Source organism: Euprymna scolopes, chromosome 9 (assembly GCF_053919585.1).
Source record: "Euprymna scolopes isolate OS-2025 chromosome 9, ASM5391958v1, whole genome shotgun sequence".
Lineage (NCBI taxonomy): Eukaryota > Metazoa > Mollusca > Cephalopoda > Sepiida > Sepiolidae > Euprymna > Euprymna scolopes.
In genome coordinates this window covers 26,264,319-26,284,070 of record NC_136490.1, presented here as the reverse complement: position 1 = coordinate 26,284,070, position 19,752 = coordinate 26,264,319, and the positions used below count along the sequence as shown (strand labels likewise).

Here is a 19,752-nt window from a genome sequence, read left to right as displayed (position 1 = left end):
GAAGGCTTCATCTCTCTGTTGCAGATATTGACGTTGTGAGACTCTAAGAAAGCAACGCGTCATGGGCATGCATCTGAATTCCTGGCAAAAGTCTATTGAGAATGGTGGTGACTATGTAGAAAAATAAATTTTGGAGCAGGAAAGGTCGCTCATTTTAATGGTACCACTCGCGTCTTCATAGCTCTTCAATTTTTTGAGTTTAAAAAAATTGGAGGCTTTACTTTTGGAATGACCTTCATAGCATTATTATTAGTAGTAAGATCATTGCGGAAAACAAAATGCAAAAGTGTGGTATCTGCTTGTGAATTACATAATTCCAGCATTCGACTTGTATAAGTAAAGAGATTTTAATTAGCCGAGTATACGTAGTGACATACACTTATATTTCATTAATATTTTTTATGAAGTACGTCTTACACGCGTTTCATTGAATAGGGGAAGCCCATCAAAAACTATTCAGAGACAAATGTATGTTCCTCAAATTTCTGTATTTTCTTTAATTTTAAATGGAGTCATAAGTGGCAATCTGAATAAGCACCAATTTATATACTCCCCACTTTCCTTCCTTCCCTTTCTCACCACTTTGGATGAAGTTGAAGAAAACTATGAATTATTCACAACCTTCAGCCATTCCCCCACACCTTTCTCTTTTTCACATCCCAACAAGCCTTTTTAATATTCCTATTAATCCCACACCTGACAAATCCTCTTTCCTGTATCATTGAATCTATTTTTTTAACTGTTTATTTGACATCATCTATTTTTTCTGCTAATTTTTTATTTTAAAAATGTCATGTTCTAACAAAAATAATCAACGAGATATTGTTTATTTTCATTTATGTCTTTTATCTTTTTTGATAGATTGTTGCTGTTGCCGATCCCAAAGAAACTGCACGCAAAAGAATCAAAGATGAGTTTGATATTTCCAAAGAATTTATTTTCTCTGGTAAGTTGCAATTATTAATATATATATATATATATATATATATATATATATATACTAGCAATTCAGCCCGGCGTTGCTTGGGTCATATGTTAATAACTTTATATGTATATATATATATATATATATATATATATATATATATATATATATATATATATATATAATGAGTTTGTACACGTAACCAACATTTAAAATTTCTAGTGTTTAAACCAAAAATTGGCGGAGGACTTTGGTAAAGTTTTCAAAGCTCAAATCGTTGAACTTTGATCGCTTGACAGCATAATTTCTGGCCAAAAACCGATTAAAATATTTTCGCAAATCTCAATAACCCTTTTGTCAAATTTCGAGTCTGTAGATAAAAATTGACAGAGTAGTTTGCTAGGGAAATGTACACACACACAAACAAACAATATTACTTTAATAGATATAATAGATTGGTTAGTTAACCATTAATCTTAAACTCCAAATTATTTGCTACTAATTTACTATTATTCTTAAATCCAAACTTATTTACTAATAATTCACTATTAATCTCAAGCCCAAAATTATTTGCTATTAATTTACAATTACTATCAACTCAAAACGTATTTACTATTAATCTCAAACCCAAAATTATGTGCTATTGTTTTTTAACTCCAAACCTATTTACTAATAATTAACTATTAATATCAAACCCAAAATTACTTGCGATTTATTTACTATTACTCTAAAGTCCAAACTTATTTACTAATAATTAACTATTAATCTCAAACCCAAAATTATTTGCTATTAATTTACTATTACTCTCAACACCTGAGTCTGAGTAATTCAGAGGTCAATTTTTTAAAACTTTGACCACTTAACATTTATTACTTTGGCCTCAAATAAAAATAGAAAGTTTTAGCCGTATCCAGGTTACCTACATCTAAAATTTCAAGTCTTTAGACCCAAAATTGGCGGAAATATTTGGTAGAATCTTCAAAGGTCAACTCTTTCAACTTTGACCTTTTGGCAGCAAAATTTTCACCCCAAAACTGATTAAAATGCTTGTCGCATTATACTCGTTTTGTATAAATTTCAGGTGTTTAGATACAAAATTGGCTGAGTACTTTGCTAGACATCAAAAATATCAAGTCTTTTAAAATTTGACCCCTTGGCAGCTCAAATTTTCTACCCCCCCCTCAAAAAAAAAGCTTGCCCTATCTCGGAATACCCTTTATGTAAAATTTCAAATGTTTAGACAAGAAATTGATTGAGTAATTTGGTAGAGACACCAGAGGTCAATATTTTTTTTACTTTGACCCCACTTTTGGCCCCTTAACATTTATTTTTTTGGAGCTAAAATCGTATTAAAAAGTTTGATCCATGTCCAAGTAACCTACATTTAAGATTTCAAGTGTTTAGACCAAAAGTTGATGGAGGAGTTTGGTAGAGTTTTCAAAGGTCAAATTATCAAACTTTGACCCCTTGACAGCTAAATTTCTGGCCGAAAACGGATTAAAACAATTTTCCCAAAACTCAATACCTTTATGTTAAATCTCGAGTCTGTAGACCGAAAATTGATAGAGTTATTTGGTAGAAAATGTACACAGACAGACAGACACATAGACAGACAGACATTTTCACTTTTATAGATATACTAGCATGGGTACCTGGCGTTTCGGGTGTTTGGAGGTGTGTGTTGAGCAAAAAAAAAAAGTAGTAATAGGAAGGCAGGCTCGGACCCATACCGAGAAGGAGGAAAGGAACGTGGAAAAAACGTGACGTCTTCACTGTTATGACCATCACCAAACCAGAAGTGATGTAGGTTTAAATTAAGGCTAGACAATCGAAAAGAGGGGATGACTTTCGAAAATGTGAAAAAAGCAACCCCTCCCTGTAGAAAAGTGCCCAGTTGAGGGTGAAGAAATTAATGTTTTCAGTCAATTTTTCGGTATTTGTCGTCTGCAGAGTCGACCTTCAGCACGATACTAATCTTGTGAAAATCCATCGCCTCTGTAGAAGGTATTAGGCAGACATGCAAACATACATACATACATGCATACATACATACATGCATACATACATTCATACATACATGCATACATTTATATATTGGTAGCTCAAATTTTCGACCCAAACCAATTAAAAACCTTGCCCTATCTCTGAATACCCTTTATGTAAAATTTCAAATGTTTACACCAGAAATTGTCTGAGTAATTTGGTAGAGACTGCAGAGGTCAATTTTTTTTTTTTTAACATTTATTGTTTTGGGCTCAAATCAAGTTATTAAGTTAGATCCAGGTCCAAGGTACCTATATCTAAAATTTCAATTGTTTATACCCAAAATTGGTGGAGGAGTTTGGTAGAGTTCTCAAAGGACAAATCGTTGAACATTGACCCCTTAACAGCCAAATTTCTGTCCGAAAACAGATTACAAAGATTTTCCCAAATCTTCATACCCTGTATATCAAATTCCGAGTCTGTAGACTGAAAATTGACAAAGTTATTGTGTAGGGAAATGTACACACACACACACACACACACACACACACACACACACACACACACACACTTTCACTTTATATATATATATATATATATATATATATATATATATATATATATATATATATATATATAAATGTATTTTTCAGATGCTCTGTCACATATAAATTCGTAAATATGGACATGACTGTTAAATATAACCGGGATAGTATAATGTCTTTGATCATTTCAAGGGTGAAACCTCTTTTTCTAAAAGAAAACCAACCAAAAGTATTATTTCTATAATAGAGAGTTTTAAACCAAGAAATGTGTTTTCTTTTTTTTTTCACATGCAGATTGGAGAGAGGTGGCAGCAAAGGAGAAATTTGCTGATTGCGTCATCCTTGCGACTCAAGACAGAATGCATAAGGTAAAACAGCTAAAAAATTATTGAATGGTAATTGTTGTAAAATACAATATATTTTTGTTATCATTAAAAATATTATTAATCAAATCACACTGCTTGGCTACATCTGTAATGATGATATTTAAAAATGCTATGGCATCACTTTCTCTCTCTTTGACGGAATGGTAATTACTGACCAGCTGTAGCATTCTTCATGAATCATCGCCATTGACTCCGGTTCTGCACCATTCTGAGCAACGTTGTCTGACATTCTTGATTTTGGTCTTCCATGTCTACTTTTGCCAGGGGTTGTACCAAAGAGCAGCTCTTTTATTAGGCCGTCTGTTTTGGCTGCATGCCCCAAAAATCTCATTTCCTTGATATTGTTCAGCAGTCTTCGGCATGGTCCAATCTTCTCCAGAACCTACTTGTTTGTATTTTTGTCCACCCAGTTTATACGAAGAAGTCTACGGTAGCACCACAATTCAAAAGTAGCAATTTTCCTCTTCTTGACTTTCTTTAGCATCATCACAAAAATGTGAGCAGTACCAAAAAGTGGAGTGTGTCAGTTATTGACAATTTTGCACGTTGTATCCTTGAATGGCCATAAAATAAAAACTATTGAACATCCATTATAGTAACTTGGTTGGCAAGTCAAGTATATGTTGGAAGCTTTTCACCAAATATGGTTGGATTGCAGAAAGAATTGCAAAATTGACACACTCCTTTTGTGGCACTGCCCTGATTTTGGTTGTGATGATCGTGTTTAGATTAAGAATAGTCTAGGGATCGTTTTTTTTTTTTATTTGCAATAAAAATCTGAGGGATGTATTATACCTCCTACTGATGAAGCAAACACCAAAGTATCCCCTCCATATCATCAAACAGCAGTAAAACACTTTTGAACATTTATGACTGAAACTTGGTTGACAAGTCAAGTATAGACTGAAGTTTATTTGCACCAAACCCTTTTGATTGCCGTTTGGATGTATCGTGTTCAATTTGACTGCTCTGAAAAATGTTAAAAAAATTTTTTATGAGACAATTTACTTAAATGAACACTCGTTTTAAGTTGTTTAATTTTAATCTTTTTTTTTTTTTCAAACTATTATTGTATTAACAGGAACCAGCAATTGCATTTTCCAATTTGGGATATCACATTTTGCTGGAAAAACCGATGGCTGTAAGTAAAATGTTTTTTTAATCAGTTCTAGTTACTTGGGTGATTGTTAAATGCTGGTGGTGGTGACAAATTTGCTATTGATTATCTATCTATGTTTATATAAAACTGACCTTATCTAACTGTGTCTAAGAAATTGTCTCTACCAAACTCCTTTGTGAACTTTTGGTTACAGACTTGAAACTTGATTTGTAGACATGGAACAAATTCGATTTAATCTTTAGTTGGTAAAAACAGCTGCTAAGGGATCAAAATTGAAAAAAATTGGAACTTGGCAGGTGTAAGTAAACTAACGTAAGTTGGGGCGTGCAATAAGTAATGCCCCTGACCAACTTCCAGTTGTCTGATATTGCTGAAATTTTGCATGTGCAATGATTTATATCTCTACGGGTTATGTGGCCAATTACAGCTCTGAACTAATTGTGGTTTCTGTTTTACAGGTGTTTGAACTGAGTCAGGTGTGAAATGGAGCCTGTTGAATGTCGAGCAGTGACCCGGTTTTTGTATTTGAAAGGACGCACACCACAGGAAACTTTTGATGAAATGAAAGAAACTTATGGTGATAATGCCCCATAATATGACCTTGTAAAACGCTGGCGTCGTGAATTCAAACATGGCTGGAAGTCTGTGGAAACAGCTCCCAGACCTGGTCGCCCCACCTCCTTCTGCCATTGATGAGGCATCTGTCCATCAAGTTGAGGCTGCCATTTTGGAAGATCGGCGTATTACTATTCGCCAAATAGCCCAAGATGTCAAGATTAGTACAGGGTCTGTGGAAACTATCATTCATGACCATTTGCATATGCATAAGGTATCTGCCAGATGGATTCCCAGGTTAGTCACACCATTCCAGAAGCGAGAACACGCTGAGTGCTCGAGGATGAATTTGGAGATGTGCCAAGAAGATGAGTCAAAGTTTTTCAAAAGACTGATTACACAGGATGAAACCTGGGTCATCACTTTGATCCAGAGACCAAAGCCCAGTCAATGCAGTGGAAGCACTTGAACTCACCACCTCCAAAGAAGGCAAGGGTGAAGCCCTCCGCTGGCAAAGTTATGCTCACAGTCTTCTGGGACCAGGACAGAGTAGTGATGACAGATTTCCTGGCAAAGGGTACCACAATTACAGGAGCCTATTATGCTTCACTTTTGAGGAAATTAAGGGAAGCTATCAAAATCAAGCGGCAGGGCAAGATCAGCAAAGGTACCCTCCTCCTGCAGGACAATGCTCCAGTCCACAACTCACATGTCACCAGATCAGAAGCACGGACGTGTGGTTATAACATCCTCTCCCATCCTCCCTACTCGCCTGACCTTGCACTCTCCGACTTTCACCTCTTCCCAACCATGAAGTTGTTTTTGAAAGGAAAGCGTTTCCCAGATGATGCAGCCTTGATTTCTGAAGTCACGTTGTGGTTGGAGGACCAACCTGAGGTGTTCTACAAAAACGGTCTCCAGAGCTGCATGAAACGATGGGAGAAATGCATAACTGTGGGTGATTCCTATGTAGAGAAAGGCTAATAACTGTGCCAAGTTTCGTTGTTCTACTGCTATGGGAAGTGGGTCAGGGGCATTACTTATTGCACGCCCCTCGTAAAGTTCTCTTCTATGCATGCGCAAATAATATTTATAGGTTAAACAACATTATGTTTTGCAATTTTTGTATGCATAGGAATTTAAGTCAGATGGTTATGGATAAAGCTGTTTTGGTTTCGATTTTAGCAGATGGCACCCAAGTCATATTTTTTCTTACATTTGAAGTCACTACTATGTATTGGATACAATATAATAATCAATAATGAATTGACTATTATAATAAATATGAAATCTGCATAAATTAAAATATAGTTAAGTATATTTTATGACCAGACAATGCCGGTTTGTCTACTGGTATATATATATATATATATATATATATATATATATATATATATATATATATATATATATATATATATATATAAAATAAAATAAAAATTACAATTAAATTTACCAAAATGATCCAAGATGGTAAAATTAAAGTATATTATAAATATTAAAGAATTAATATTCATAAAGTTATCTCAGCCAGATGTAAAAGCTCGATAAAATCAAATAGGAGATAGAGCTTATAATACGTAAATGGAAATTCATTTAACTTTCTTGAATTTATATATTTGGATTTTACCGTCACTAGATTATTTATTTTCCACCAGACTATCCATTCATGTGTAATCACCTTTCTCTCCACCATATTCCCTCTGCTTCACTTTTTTGTTTTCAGGTATGATCTTTGACTTACTTGTTGTTTCATCAAATACATTTGCATGCAAAATCCGATCCCGCATTTTTCTAATTCCTACCCTCTGATGAGAAGGAAAGTCTTGCTTCGAAACTCCGCGGATTAAGGACTATCCACTTATCTAGTGTTTCCTTTTCAGATTAAATATGTTTTTAACTCATTTCAAAGTGTTTTTTAACATGTTTTATTAACTGTTTGCTCGTATATATATATATATATATATATATATATATATATATATATATATATATATATATATATATATATATAATCTAAGGTTATTGTTTTCCAGAGGTTAAGTAACCAATGAAGTTTAACAAGGTTAATACAAGAGTGCTCAATACTGAAGTAGAGTAGGGTATATACTCTTTATTTGTTTTTACGTAAGCAGTTAGTAATATGCTGCTACACAGTCATGAGCATGTTTCAGTCAGCCAGTTATCAGTAACTAGAGACGTCTTCAGGCGATACGGCTTATAAGAAAACAAAATTTGCAATGAAAATATCAGATCTTCCTCATGACAGGGAGTTAATATCAGGAGGTTCTGTCAAATGTTGTGAAAAATAAGATTTGGTTGTATGTAAATAAGACCTAATAGGGGTGCGGATTTGAGTCTGTGATGAGATATATAGGAATGAATGGGAAAGGATGGTGGAGGTTAAAGATCGAGATAAAGGTATTGGAAGACTAGAAAGAATAGTATTTGTATGCATGTGTGATGGTCGCCCTAAATCTTACACATACTAGTGTGTATAGGTTCAAACAGTAGCAGAATGTGAATTTGACATATCTATGCTAAAAGAGGTGTCAGATTTAATTGGGGTTATAATTAGCTGACGGAAACATGCTCATGACTGTGTAGCAACATATTGCTGCTTATGTAAAAATAAAGAATATATATATATATATCTATGTGACCTTGTTTGTCTGTATGAAGAATGCTCTCTACCAAACTACTCCGTCAATTTTCGGTCGAAGTGCTAAATAATAATCAGTTCTTCTGGAGTATTAAAGTTTCTATCTTCAGTGTAAGCAATACTAAGGTAAAAAAAATACAAATAAAGTTTTCTATCATACTTGGTCATGAATAATAGAATAAGATACAGCTACACTCTTTGATTAAATAAAGAATCTTATGAAGGCCATTTGGGATTCTTAGTGCATTCGTTGTCAGTGAAAAAAAAACAGATTCAAGATTTATGTTTCTTGTGTGACTTGCATCTGAAGAATTAGTATAAAAAGGGACTTTTAAAAAAATTATTATTGATTTTTGAGCTTTGTATTGATCAAATTGGAATTGTTAAAAGAGTTTTAAGATATATGTACAAGAGTATTTTACAACGGCTATGCCGAGTGGCCACTACTATATATTTATGTACTTTATTTCGATCATAATACGGCATATGGATCGATTTACATCTCGTTGTTAAGACCCTGTGACACATTGTTTTAGCTTTTGTGTGTGTTGCCATTTGGTAGAGGTTGCTTACTCTTTTTTTTTTTTCTTTTTAGTTTCTTTCCTTTTTTTCACTCTTCAGAAATCTTTAAAAATAATATTTGGTGATGCAAACCTCTGACGTTACCAATACAATACCAATACAAGTGCTAAATAATAATCAGTTCTTAGTGATAGTCTTCTCTTTTTATTCACATTCACCCCTAACTTGCCACTTGGATTTAAGGGTCTACTATTTGGGACCATGCCTTGCAAAGATTTACAAGATGTTGGTTTACATTACATTTAAACTTCTGTATGTCAGCCTCATCTTGGTTTGAGCCCCCCCCGCTTCGGCAGCACGGGGGACAAGATCAAAGTGTAGTATCTGTTCCGGCAGATACTGCAAGCTATGACTAGCTATGACTAGCAAAGACCAGATGTGGGGGCGGCCCCACATGCCTGACCATTAACCAGCTCCCATTTCCCACCTCTCGGGAGCTGGTCCCCTTTTTCCCTTCCCCCTCCCTTCAATCCTCACATTAAAAATCGGCCTTGTGCCTAATTTGCTCGGTGGGGGAGCAAATAAATACCATCTGTTCCGGCAGATGCTGCAAGCAAAGACCAGCTATGACTAGCAAAGACCATATGTGGGGGTAACCCCACATATCTGAACTTGGTCAAGGTAGGGATCACCCTACGACCACAGTTACTATCCAGCTCCCATTTCCCACCTCTCGGGAGCAGGATCCCCCTTTCCCTCCCCCCTCCCTCTCTCTCCACATTAAAAAACGGCCTTGTGCCTAATTTGCTCAGTGGGGAAACAAATAAATACAGTCAGCCTCATCTTGGTTATTATAGTCACAACGTTTCGGCCTTCATTAGGTGTTTTGTATTGAACTGGGGACCGTTTGTTAGGAGTCTCGAACCCAACCCTTTATTATTATTACGGGGGTACCGTGTTCAGACTCCAGCTAGGCTCTGGGACATAGTTGTTGATTCTCTTTTTTAAATGTTACTTTTCACTGCCTTCGTTCAGGATTGAACTCAGCACCTTTGGGTAACTGTAAACTTTGATACAACGTCTAGGACCACTCGGCCATATGTCACTAGGACAATGAACTATGGGATGAAGTAAAAATAATAAACAGAGAGACCCACTGGAAAGTGAAAAAAACTTAAAGAAACAGCTCACATGCTCGGACATACAACCTACTGAGCAAACCAAGCGTAGAGCTGAATGCAATTTGGACACCTCTAATAGAGAGAGAAAACCTTGAATAACAACATAGGTTTAAGATTAACAAAAACCAACTAAGAATTGTCCTAGTGACATATGGCCGAGTGGTCCTAGACATTGTATCAAAGTTTACAGTTACCCAAAGGTGCTGAGTTCAATCCTAAACGAAGGCAGTGGAAAGTAACATTTAAAACAGAGAATCAACAACTATGTCCCAGAGCCTAGCTGGAGTCCGAACATGGTACCCCCGTAATAATAATAAAGGGTTGGGTTCGAGACTCCTAACAAACGGTTCCCCAGTTCGATACAAAACACCTGATGAAGGCCGGAGGGCAAAATGGCTGAAACATTGTCAACAACCAAGATGAGGAAGTCAGTCCGACAATCTCAATAATTACCTACATGACAACTTTTACATAGTTACTTACATGATAACCTTTGCATAGTTGTCTACAGTATTACTTTTGAATAGTTATATACTTGATAATATTCAAATAGTTACCTGCATGATAACCTTTAAATAATAATCTACATGATAACCTTTTAATAGTTACCTACATGATCATTTTTAAATAGTTACTTATATAATAACTTTTAAATAGTTACCTACACAATATTTAAATAGTTACCTATAGGATAACTTTCAAGTAGTTACCAAAATAATAACCTTTATATAGTTACCTACATGATCATTTTTAAATAGTTATCTACATGATAACTTTTAAATAGTGACCAACATAACTTTTAAATAACTTCCTACATTGTCACTTTTAAATAGTTACATAACTTTTAAATAGTTACCTACATGATAACTTAAAATAGTTACCTACATGATAATTAAAAAAAAAACTTCTTACATGATAATATTAAAATATTTACCTACATGATAACATTTATATAGTTAGCTACGTGATAATTTTAAATAGTTAGCTATGTGATAACTTTTAAATAGTTAGCTATGTGATAAATTTTAAAAAGTTAGCTGTGTGATAACTTTTAAATAGTTAGTTGCATGTTAATTTTATTTTTATTTCGGACTATTAGTCTCATCTTTATTAGTTGTTGTTTGTTTGTTTTTATTGGTTCACAACGTTTCGGCCAATTTCCTCTGGCCTTCGTCAGGTGGTAACCGCGACGGATAGGAACTTCGAATCTCCTAACTGCATTCTCAGCCATCACTGCCATCCGTAGTTGTCGTCGTCTCACCACATTTTTGACCAATTACCTCTGGCACGCTTTGGGTGGGATTGAAACCGCTATCTTCAGACAATGTTCATCTGGAACCGTAGAGATTCAACGTCTCTATCAACTGCGCCACGGGCCCCGAAGGGCGATCAAGGTTGGATTCTTTGATCTTATAAATCCACATTTATTCATTATCTGATCTTCCATAGTCGGGTCCGTACCGATTGGTATATATATATATTATTCCTTAATTGGAATTTTTATTTTTTATTTTTGAGATGAGCATTTTTATGTTAATTTTATTTTTATTTCGGACTATTAGTCTCATCTTTATTAGTTGTTGTTTGTTTGTTTTTATTGGTTCACAACGTTTCGGCCAATTTCCTCTGGCCTTCGTCAGGTGGTAACCGCGACGGATAGGAACTTCGAATCTCCTAACTGCATTCTCAGCCATCACTGCCATCCGTAGTTGTCGTCGTCTCACCACATTTTTGACCAATTACCTCTGGCACGCTTTGGGTGGGATTGAAACCGCTATCTTCAGACAATGTTCATCTGGAACCGTAGAGATTCAACGTCTCTATCAACTGCGCCACGGGCCCCGAAGGGCGATCAAGGTTGGATTCTTTGATCTTATAAATCCACATTTATTCATTATCTGATCTTCCATAGTCGGGTCCGTACCGATTGGTATATATATATATTATTCCTTAATTGGAATTTTTATTTTTTATTTTTGAGATGAGCATTTTTATGTTAATTTTATTTTTATTTCGGACTATTAGTCTCATCTTTATTAGTTGTTGTTTGTTTGTTTTTATTGGTTCACAAAGCGTGCCAGAGGTAATTGGTCAAAAATGTGGTGAGACGACGACAACTACGGATGGCAGTGATGGCTGAGAATGCAGTTAGGAGATTCGAAGTTCCTATCCGTCGCGGTTACCACCTGACGAAGGCCAGAGGAAATTGGCCGAAACGTTGTGAACCAATAAAAACAAACAAACAACAACTAATAAAGATGAGACTAATAGTCCGAAATAAAAATAAAATTAACATAAAAATGCTCATCTCAAAAATAAAAAATAAAAATTCCAATTAAGGAATAATATATATATATACCAATCGGTACGGACCCGACTATGGAAGATCAGATAATGAATAAATGTGGATTTATAAGATCAAAGAATCCAACCTTGATCGCCCTTCGGGGCCCGTGGCGCAGTTGATAGAGACGTTGAATCTCTACGGTTCCAGATGAACATTGTCTGAAGATAGCGGTTTCAATCCCACCCAAAGCGTGCCAGAGGTAATTGGTCAAAAATGTGGTGAGACGACGACAACTACGGATGGCAGTGATGGCTGAGAATGCAGTTAGGAGATTCGAAGTTCCTATCCGTCGCGGTTACCACCTGACGAAGGCCAGAGGAAATTGGCCGAAACGTTGTGAACCAATAAAAACAAACAAACAACAACTAATAAAGATGAGACTAATAGTCCGAAATAAAAATAAAATTAACATAAAAATGCTCATCTCAAAAATAAAAAATAAAAATTCCAATTAAGGAATAATATATATATATAGTTAGTTGCATGATAACTTTTAAATAGTTAGCTATGTGATAACTTTTAAATAGTAAGGTATGTGATAACTTTTAAATAGTTAGCTATATGATAAATTTTAAAAAGTTTGCTGTGTGATAACTTTTAAATAGTTAGCTGCTTGATAACTTTTAAATAGCTGCTTGATAACTTTTAAATAGTTAGATGCTTGATAACTTTTAAATAGTTAGCTGCTTGATAACTTTTAAATAACTGCTTGATAACTTTTGAATAGCTGCTTGATAAGTTTTAAATAGTTAGCTGCTTGATAACTTTTAAATAGCTGCTTGATAACTTTTAAATAGCTGCTTGATAACTTTTGAATAGCTGCTTGATAACTTTTAAATAGTTAGCTGCTTGATAACTTTTAAATAGCTGCTTGATAACTTTTAAATAGCTGCTTGATAACTTTTAAATAGCTGCTTGATAACTTTTAAATAGTTAGATGCTTGATAACTTTTAAATAGTTAGCTGCTTGATAACTTTTAAATAGCTGCTTGATAACTTTTAAATAGTTAGCTGCTTGATAACTTTTAAATAGCTGCTTGATAACTTTTAAATAGTTTGCTGCTTGATAACTTTTAAATAGTTAGCTGCTTTACAACTTTTAAATAGTTTGCTGCTTGATAACTTTTAAATAGTTAGCTGCTTGATAACTTTTAAATAGCTGCTTGATAACTTTTAAATAGTTAGCTGCTTGATAACTTTTAAATAGCTGCTTGATAACTTTTAAATAGTTTGCTGCTTGATAACTTTTAAATAGTTTGCTGCTTGATAACTTTTAAATAGTTAGCTGCTTTACAACTTTTAAATAGTTTGCTGCTTGATAACTTTTAAATAGTTAGCTGCTTGATAACTTTTAAATAGCTGCTTGATAACTTTTAAATAGCTGCTTGATAACTTTTAAATAACTGCTTGATAACTTTTAAATAGCTGCTTGATAACTTTTAAATAGCTGCTTGATAACTTTTAAATAGCTTCTTGATAACTTTTAAATAGCTGCTTGATAACTTTTAAATAGCTGCTTGATAACTTTTGAATAGCTGCTTGATAACTTTTAAATAGTTAGCTGCTTGATAACTTTTAAATAGCTGCTTGATAACTTTTAAATAGCTGCTTGATAACTTTTAAATAGTTAGCTGCTTGATAACTTTTAAATAGCTGCTTGATAACTTTTAAATAGTTAGCTGCTTGATAACTTTTAAATAGCTGCTTGATAACTTTTAAATAGTTAGCTGCTTGATAACTTTTAAATAGTTAGATGCTTGATAACTTTTAAATAGTTAGCTGCATGATAACTTTTAAATAGTTACCTATGTGATAACTTCTAAATAGTTACCTATGTGATAACTTTTAAATAGTTACTTATGTGATAACTTTTAAATAGTTAGCTATGTGATAACTTTTAAATAGTTAACTTATAACCGGAAAAGTTTTCAAGATTATGGAAAACACTTTAGTGCCTTCCATAATTAAATGACTTTGATTTTCAGGATGAATTGTGATGCTTCTAGCTTTATTTTTTTTTATTTAGTTTAATAAACAACTGAGCAGTGTAATTCATGTGTGTTTCTTAGTTTTTATTATTTCCCTTTTATTTTCTTCCCAAAAGGTGACACCAGATGATTGCCGAGATATTGCAACGGCTGTGAAAGTGAATGGTACAATAATGATGGTGTGTCATGTCCTTACATATATGCCTAAATCTAATTGCATCAAGAAGCTCATTGAAGATGGAACTATCGGAGAAATAATGAATATTCAACTTTTAGAACCAGTATGTATTAAAATAAAATAACTGAAATGAAATGATATTTTTAGAGTTGTAAGAAATAAATAGGAAGAAATAAATTGGATGAAAAGGATTCTGTATAGATAAGCAATTATAATTATTTATTATATAAATACAACTGAAAAGCAATTACTTTGAACGTCCATTGAATATTTTCTCATTGTTATGGATTACCCGATGCAACGGTAATAACTCTGCTTAAAATCTTAATCTTAAACGTACATATGTAGCAATGAATATTATATATATTTTTTTATTTATGTCATTTATTTACATCATCTGGTACTTGTCCAGAATTCTCCCCTCCCCATGAAAAAACAAAAGTAAATAAAAATCTTTATGATATACGTACCCATCATTGAACAAAAATATTGTACACCAAGAATTGCATAAATTGAGCAAGTAGCTTTATTTTAAATAGGAAAATTAAACTTTATAGCTAAGCGGTAAGCAATAATCTCTCAACACTATTTTGAAAATAGTCTTAAGGAACAAGAGAGATGACTCCAAATCGAAATTTTAGAAAACCATTTTTAACATGAAACAGGCATTGGAAAACTCAAATTTGTTTTAAAATGATTTCTTTATAAAAATATAAGTACTTGATTTATATTGGAATGCCTATGAATTTCTATTAATTGTTTAAAAATTATTTCTTTGTAAAAATATAACTACTTCATCAATTTGCATGCTTTTTCATGTATGATATTTTGCTTCTGGCACAGGTTACTTTTGTTTTTTCATGTTGCTACTATTCCCTCCTCTCGCTACTTGTCTTATTTGCTCTATCCCCCACCATTTAATACATTCAATCTGCAAACAAGCAAGCAAGATTATCAAAGTTCTATTATTGAATTAGTATATTGATGACATCATCATTTTTTTAAAGGGTATAATTGGACATTTCTTTTTTGGCAGGTTGGATTCTGGCATTTTGCACATTGTTTTGTCCGAGGTAACTGGCATCGTGAAGAAGACAGTTCCTGCTTCCTTCTGGCCAAATCTTGTCATGATATTGACTTGATTTGTTATTTCATGGGGAAAAATCGATGTACAACAGTTTCTTCTTTTGGAAAACTGAGCCATTTCACGAAAGAGAATAAGGTAACCATCTTATACATGCTTTTATTTTCTAGATTCGAGAGTTGGCTATTTGCCAGGAACATTGTAGTGACAGTGTGGAGAGATGGAGGGATAAGTGGCCATGCTGCAAGAAAACAATGGTCACTTACAGACACTAACCTAGAATGGTGTCATTATGAAAAATAGTCACTGTTGGGCGTCCAAAATGATTAACTAATAAAAGACAGAGTTTTGTCTGAGAGTCAGATTTATTTGGGATGCCATATTGTTTGAGTGCATTTAGACAAATGTTTATCTCTTGTACTGTCGGGGGAAGAAAAAGAAACGGCTACTGTTGATAATATGAGAAAATGCTGTCACTGTAGTTGGAAAAGGAATTGGACTGAACCAAACACATCTAACAGTTCGTGCTTCATCTCCAAGTTTTCGGCATTATAACCAAACACATTTTTCAAACAAAAAAATGCTGTCTCTGCACGAGATTTGAAGAAGTTGAAGCAAAAACCGTTCAAGATTATGAAGATGTTCCACAACCTGAAAGTAGTGAAATGGTTTCAATTGAAAGGTCAATGGGGCTGATTTTCAATGAGATGACCTGAAGGGGTTGGAGGTCATGTAACTGAATGTTACGTTGTGTGTGTATATGAATATGTTCCATAACACCGTACATGTTGAATAGTGGAGTTTATATTTTATCTGTATATTCATGTATGTGTAAATGCATGTATGTATATATGTCGTATCATTTAGTTGATCATCTAGTGTCTATATTTTAACATTTATGCAGCAGTTCTTAACAGGAAACGATTGACGTGAACGTATCGAAACAGTTGTAGACAACAGTTCTTTTAACAGGTGTAAATAAACACATACCTGGAAATATACGAACATTTATTTTCATGATTCCGGCCAGCATCTTCAGAGATTACAATGTCTTCACATCTTGGCTGCCTGAGAAAACCCCACTCCTTGTGTCATGGAAAGACCAACTTCCCCTTGAGTCGTCCGTTCTCTCTGATGAAAATATTTTTGAAATTTATATTTGCACTAGCAGGCCGCCTGGCGTTTTCCGGTCGTAAAATACCCTCTCCCCTCCAATTATGTGCAATAGTTTTCATGCCTACATTTTTGACATCAGTTCATCTTTCTTGTTCAATATGAGATCAGAAAGAGTACATCTTTTGATGCTTCTTCATAATTTAAAACAATTTTTTTTTTTATCTCATTCTATTATTGGAGTTTATATATATACAGTGCTGATCAAAAAGTTAAGACTACTTAAAAATCTTTAAAAAAAAAAAAAAAAACTTTCTTTTAAGGATAGATTTTAAACTCTTCCGACTTAAGGTTACTAATACTACAATCTAAAAGGTTATGGAAACAAAAAGGTACATTCCAAATATTTTATTTAAAAATTTGCATTTTTATTAAATTAGGCTTTTTACACATTATCAAAATTATAAAACCAAGGGTATAAATTGTTAGATTTATGGTAATTAATTGTCTGTCCTTGTTGCCATGTCACTAGTAAGGGTGCTGGAGGTAAACGTTTTGTCTGGGCTGACGTTATCCGCCTGATAGTCAGGGACCCGAACCTTGGATTAACCACTAAGGAGGCTGTCCTATCAGCAGGCGCAAAGTACTGGGACTGCTGTATTGCCATTTGGTGAGTGGATCTGGACCATGCAGTAGTCTCTGGTGGGACCTCTCGATGCCATACTAGTGGGTAATTGTTACGGCTTTACCTTTTCGTGTGCTACAAATAAAAAAAAAAAAATTTCCTGTCTTTTTCTCTCTTACTTTCCCTCTCTGTACTGCTCTAACCAAGTATGCCGACCTATTCCACAAATCCCAAAACCTCAACATGAAATATCTCCAGAATAAAAACTCGATTAAACCTAGAACCCCATCTTCCAGCGTAGACCCCTACTACCAGGTCTCCTTCTCCAATATCAGGGGTCTACGTTCCAACCTTCCAGAGGTTGAAACCCAATTACAGGAGACGAAACCGGACATATTATTTCTATGTGAAACTGGAATAGGGCCGACCACTTCCCTAGATGAGTTCATAATTAATGGATACTCCAATTTAACAGCTAAATCTGACTCCCAAGATCGCCATGGGCATGGAATATGTGCCTACATTAAGGATGGCTTCCCATGTGGCAGGGATATCTCTAGAGAAGATCCTAATTTACCCTATATGTGCTTCAGGGTTGCACTTGCTAACACCACTGCATTTATATTTGCCCTCTATAGGCCCAACAACAGCGGAGTTACTATCTTTAAGAGCATATCTGAGAAAATAGACCACATACTGTCTTCACATCCCTCGGCTAACATCCACATCTGTGGTGACTTCAACGTCCATAACGTGGAATGGCTGACCCATTCAAATAAGACAGATGATGAGGGGAGGTTTTGTCATGATTTTGCCATTGCTTATGACCTCACTCAGATTGTTCGCGAACCCACCCGTGTGCCCGATACACCCAATCAATATGCAAGCCTCTTAGACCTTTTTCTTTCAACTTCCCCTGAGCTATGTTCATGTATCGTTCATTCTCCTTTAGGATCCTCCGACCACTCCGTCGTATCAGTTAAGATAAAAACAAAATGTAAGAAGCCATCAGACGTACCCCTCCACCGTACTGTATACCGATACTCTATGGCTGACTGGGATAGCTTCCGTACATTCATATCTGATTTACCTCTGCACTCCATGTTTAAAAAGGAAGTGTCCTCTATAGTATCAGATCTGACCGAATGGTTAATTGTAGGCATAGACCAATTCATACCATCTAAAAAATTCCAACAAAAACCTAACAGCCAGCCATGGTTCTCCCCAGAATGTGCTGCTGCTATCGCGCACAGAAATCACTTTTTCCATAACTACCAACGTAATAGATGCACTGAGACTAAAGCTGCTTTCAGGACTGCCAGCAACCACTGTAAAAGAATAATAAAAAATGCAAGAGAGCTATATGCCCAGTCTGTTAAATCCAAGGTAGCTGATCAGCGGCTTGGTTCCCACCAGTTTTGGCAAATAACAAATAGGATCTTGAACAGAAGTGTGCGTTCTATCCCAACCATTATCAATGGACCAGAGGTTATCTCGTCAGCGTCAGACAAGGCCAAACTATTTGCCAAGAACTTTGCAGCTAATTCTACCCTATGCGACGAAGGCCATCAACTCCCCATATTTCCTCCTATAACACAGAACAAGCTAGGTAACATACAAATATCCGTGCATGAGGTCGCCAAGCTAATAAAAAACCTAGATTCCAGTAAAGCAACTGGCCCTGATGGCATCCCAATTATAGTGTTAAAAAAGCTTCAACCAGAACTTGCTCCCATACTTACGAAACTATTTAAGCGCTGCCTTAAGGAGAAGTGTTTTCCGACCCCCTGGAAGACCTCCTCAGTTTGCCCTGTATTTAAGAATTCAGGTGATAAGTCATCTCCCTCTCAATACAGACCAGTAAGTCTTCTCTGTGTTATGAGTAAGTTACTGGAATCAATATTAACTAGAGAAATAGTCAACCACCTCAGCAGGAATAACCTTCTTAGTGACACACAATATGGTTTCCGCTCTGCAAGATCTACCGCAGATGTGCTGACGGTTATATCCCACAGGATTAGTGAATCTCTTGACAAAGGCTTCCTTTCTAGGGCAAGTGCTCTCGACATATCAAAGGCCTTTGACAAAGTATGGCATAAGGGTCTACTTCACAAGATTTTCAGCTACGGTATAACTGGAAATGTTTTCTCAATCATTAAATCATTTCTCTCTGATAGGCTCATAAGAGTAGTGGTAGATGGACAAAAATCGGAGGCCTGCAATATAAATGCTGGAGTCCCTCAGGGGTCAATCCTGGGCCCAACTCTCTTCCTGATCTACATCAATGACCTCCCTAAACACATACTTAAATCATTCGTTGACATCTATGCTGATGACACGACCATCTACGGCAACACATCAAAGGCTGTAAATGACGAAGTTCTCTCGGATTCTCTCTCCTCTGATCTCGAGCGCGTGGTTCAGTGGGGGAAGATGTGGCTAGTTACCTTTAATGCATCCAAAACCAAACTCCTATCCTTACATCATCAACGCTCTGATCCCCAGCTGGCATCAATTGTGATGGATGGCTCTTGTCTG

The 19,752-nt window shown here is 35.1% G+C and overlaps 1 protein-coding gene across 7 annotated transcripts in view; it reads left to right on the top strand.

The window, feature by feature from the left end:
• The window catches only part of LOC145284471 (putative oxidoreductase YteT), a 115,221-nt gene that overhangs the window by 65,852 nt on the left and 29,617 nt on the right, over positions 1–19,752 (top strand). For all 7 annotated transcript variants that reach the window (XM_080133315.1, XM_080133314.1, XM_080133313.1 and 4 more), the window contains 5 exons: positions 862–946; positions 3,748–3,821; positions 4,921–4,980; positions 14,331–14,495; positions 15,429–15,614. In XM_080133315.1, the coding sequence (XP_079989441.1) occupies positions 862–946; positions 3,748–3,821; positions 4,921–4,980; positions 14,331–14,495; positions 15,429–15,614 (570 nt within the window). The remainder of the gene's footprint in view (positions 1–861; positions 947–3,747; positions 3,822–4,920; positions 4,981–14,330; positions 14,496–15,428; positions 15,615–19,752) is intronic.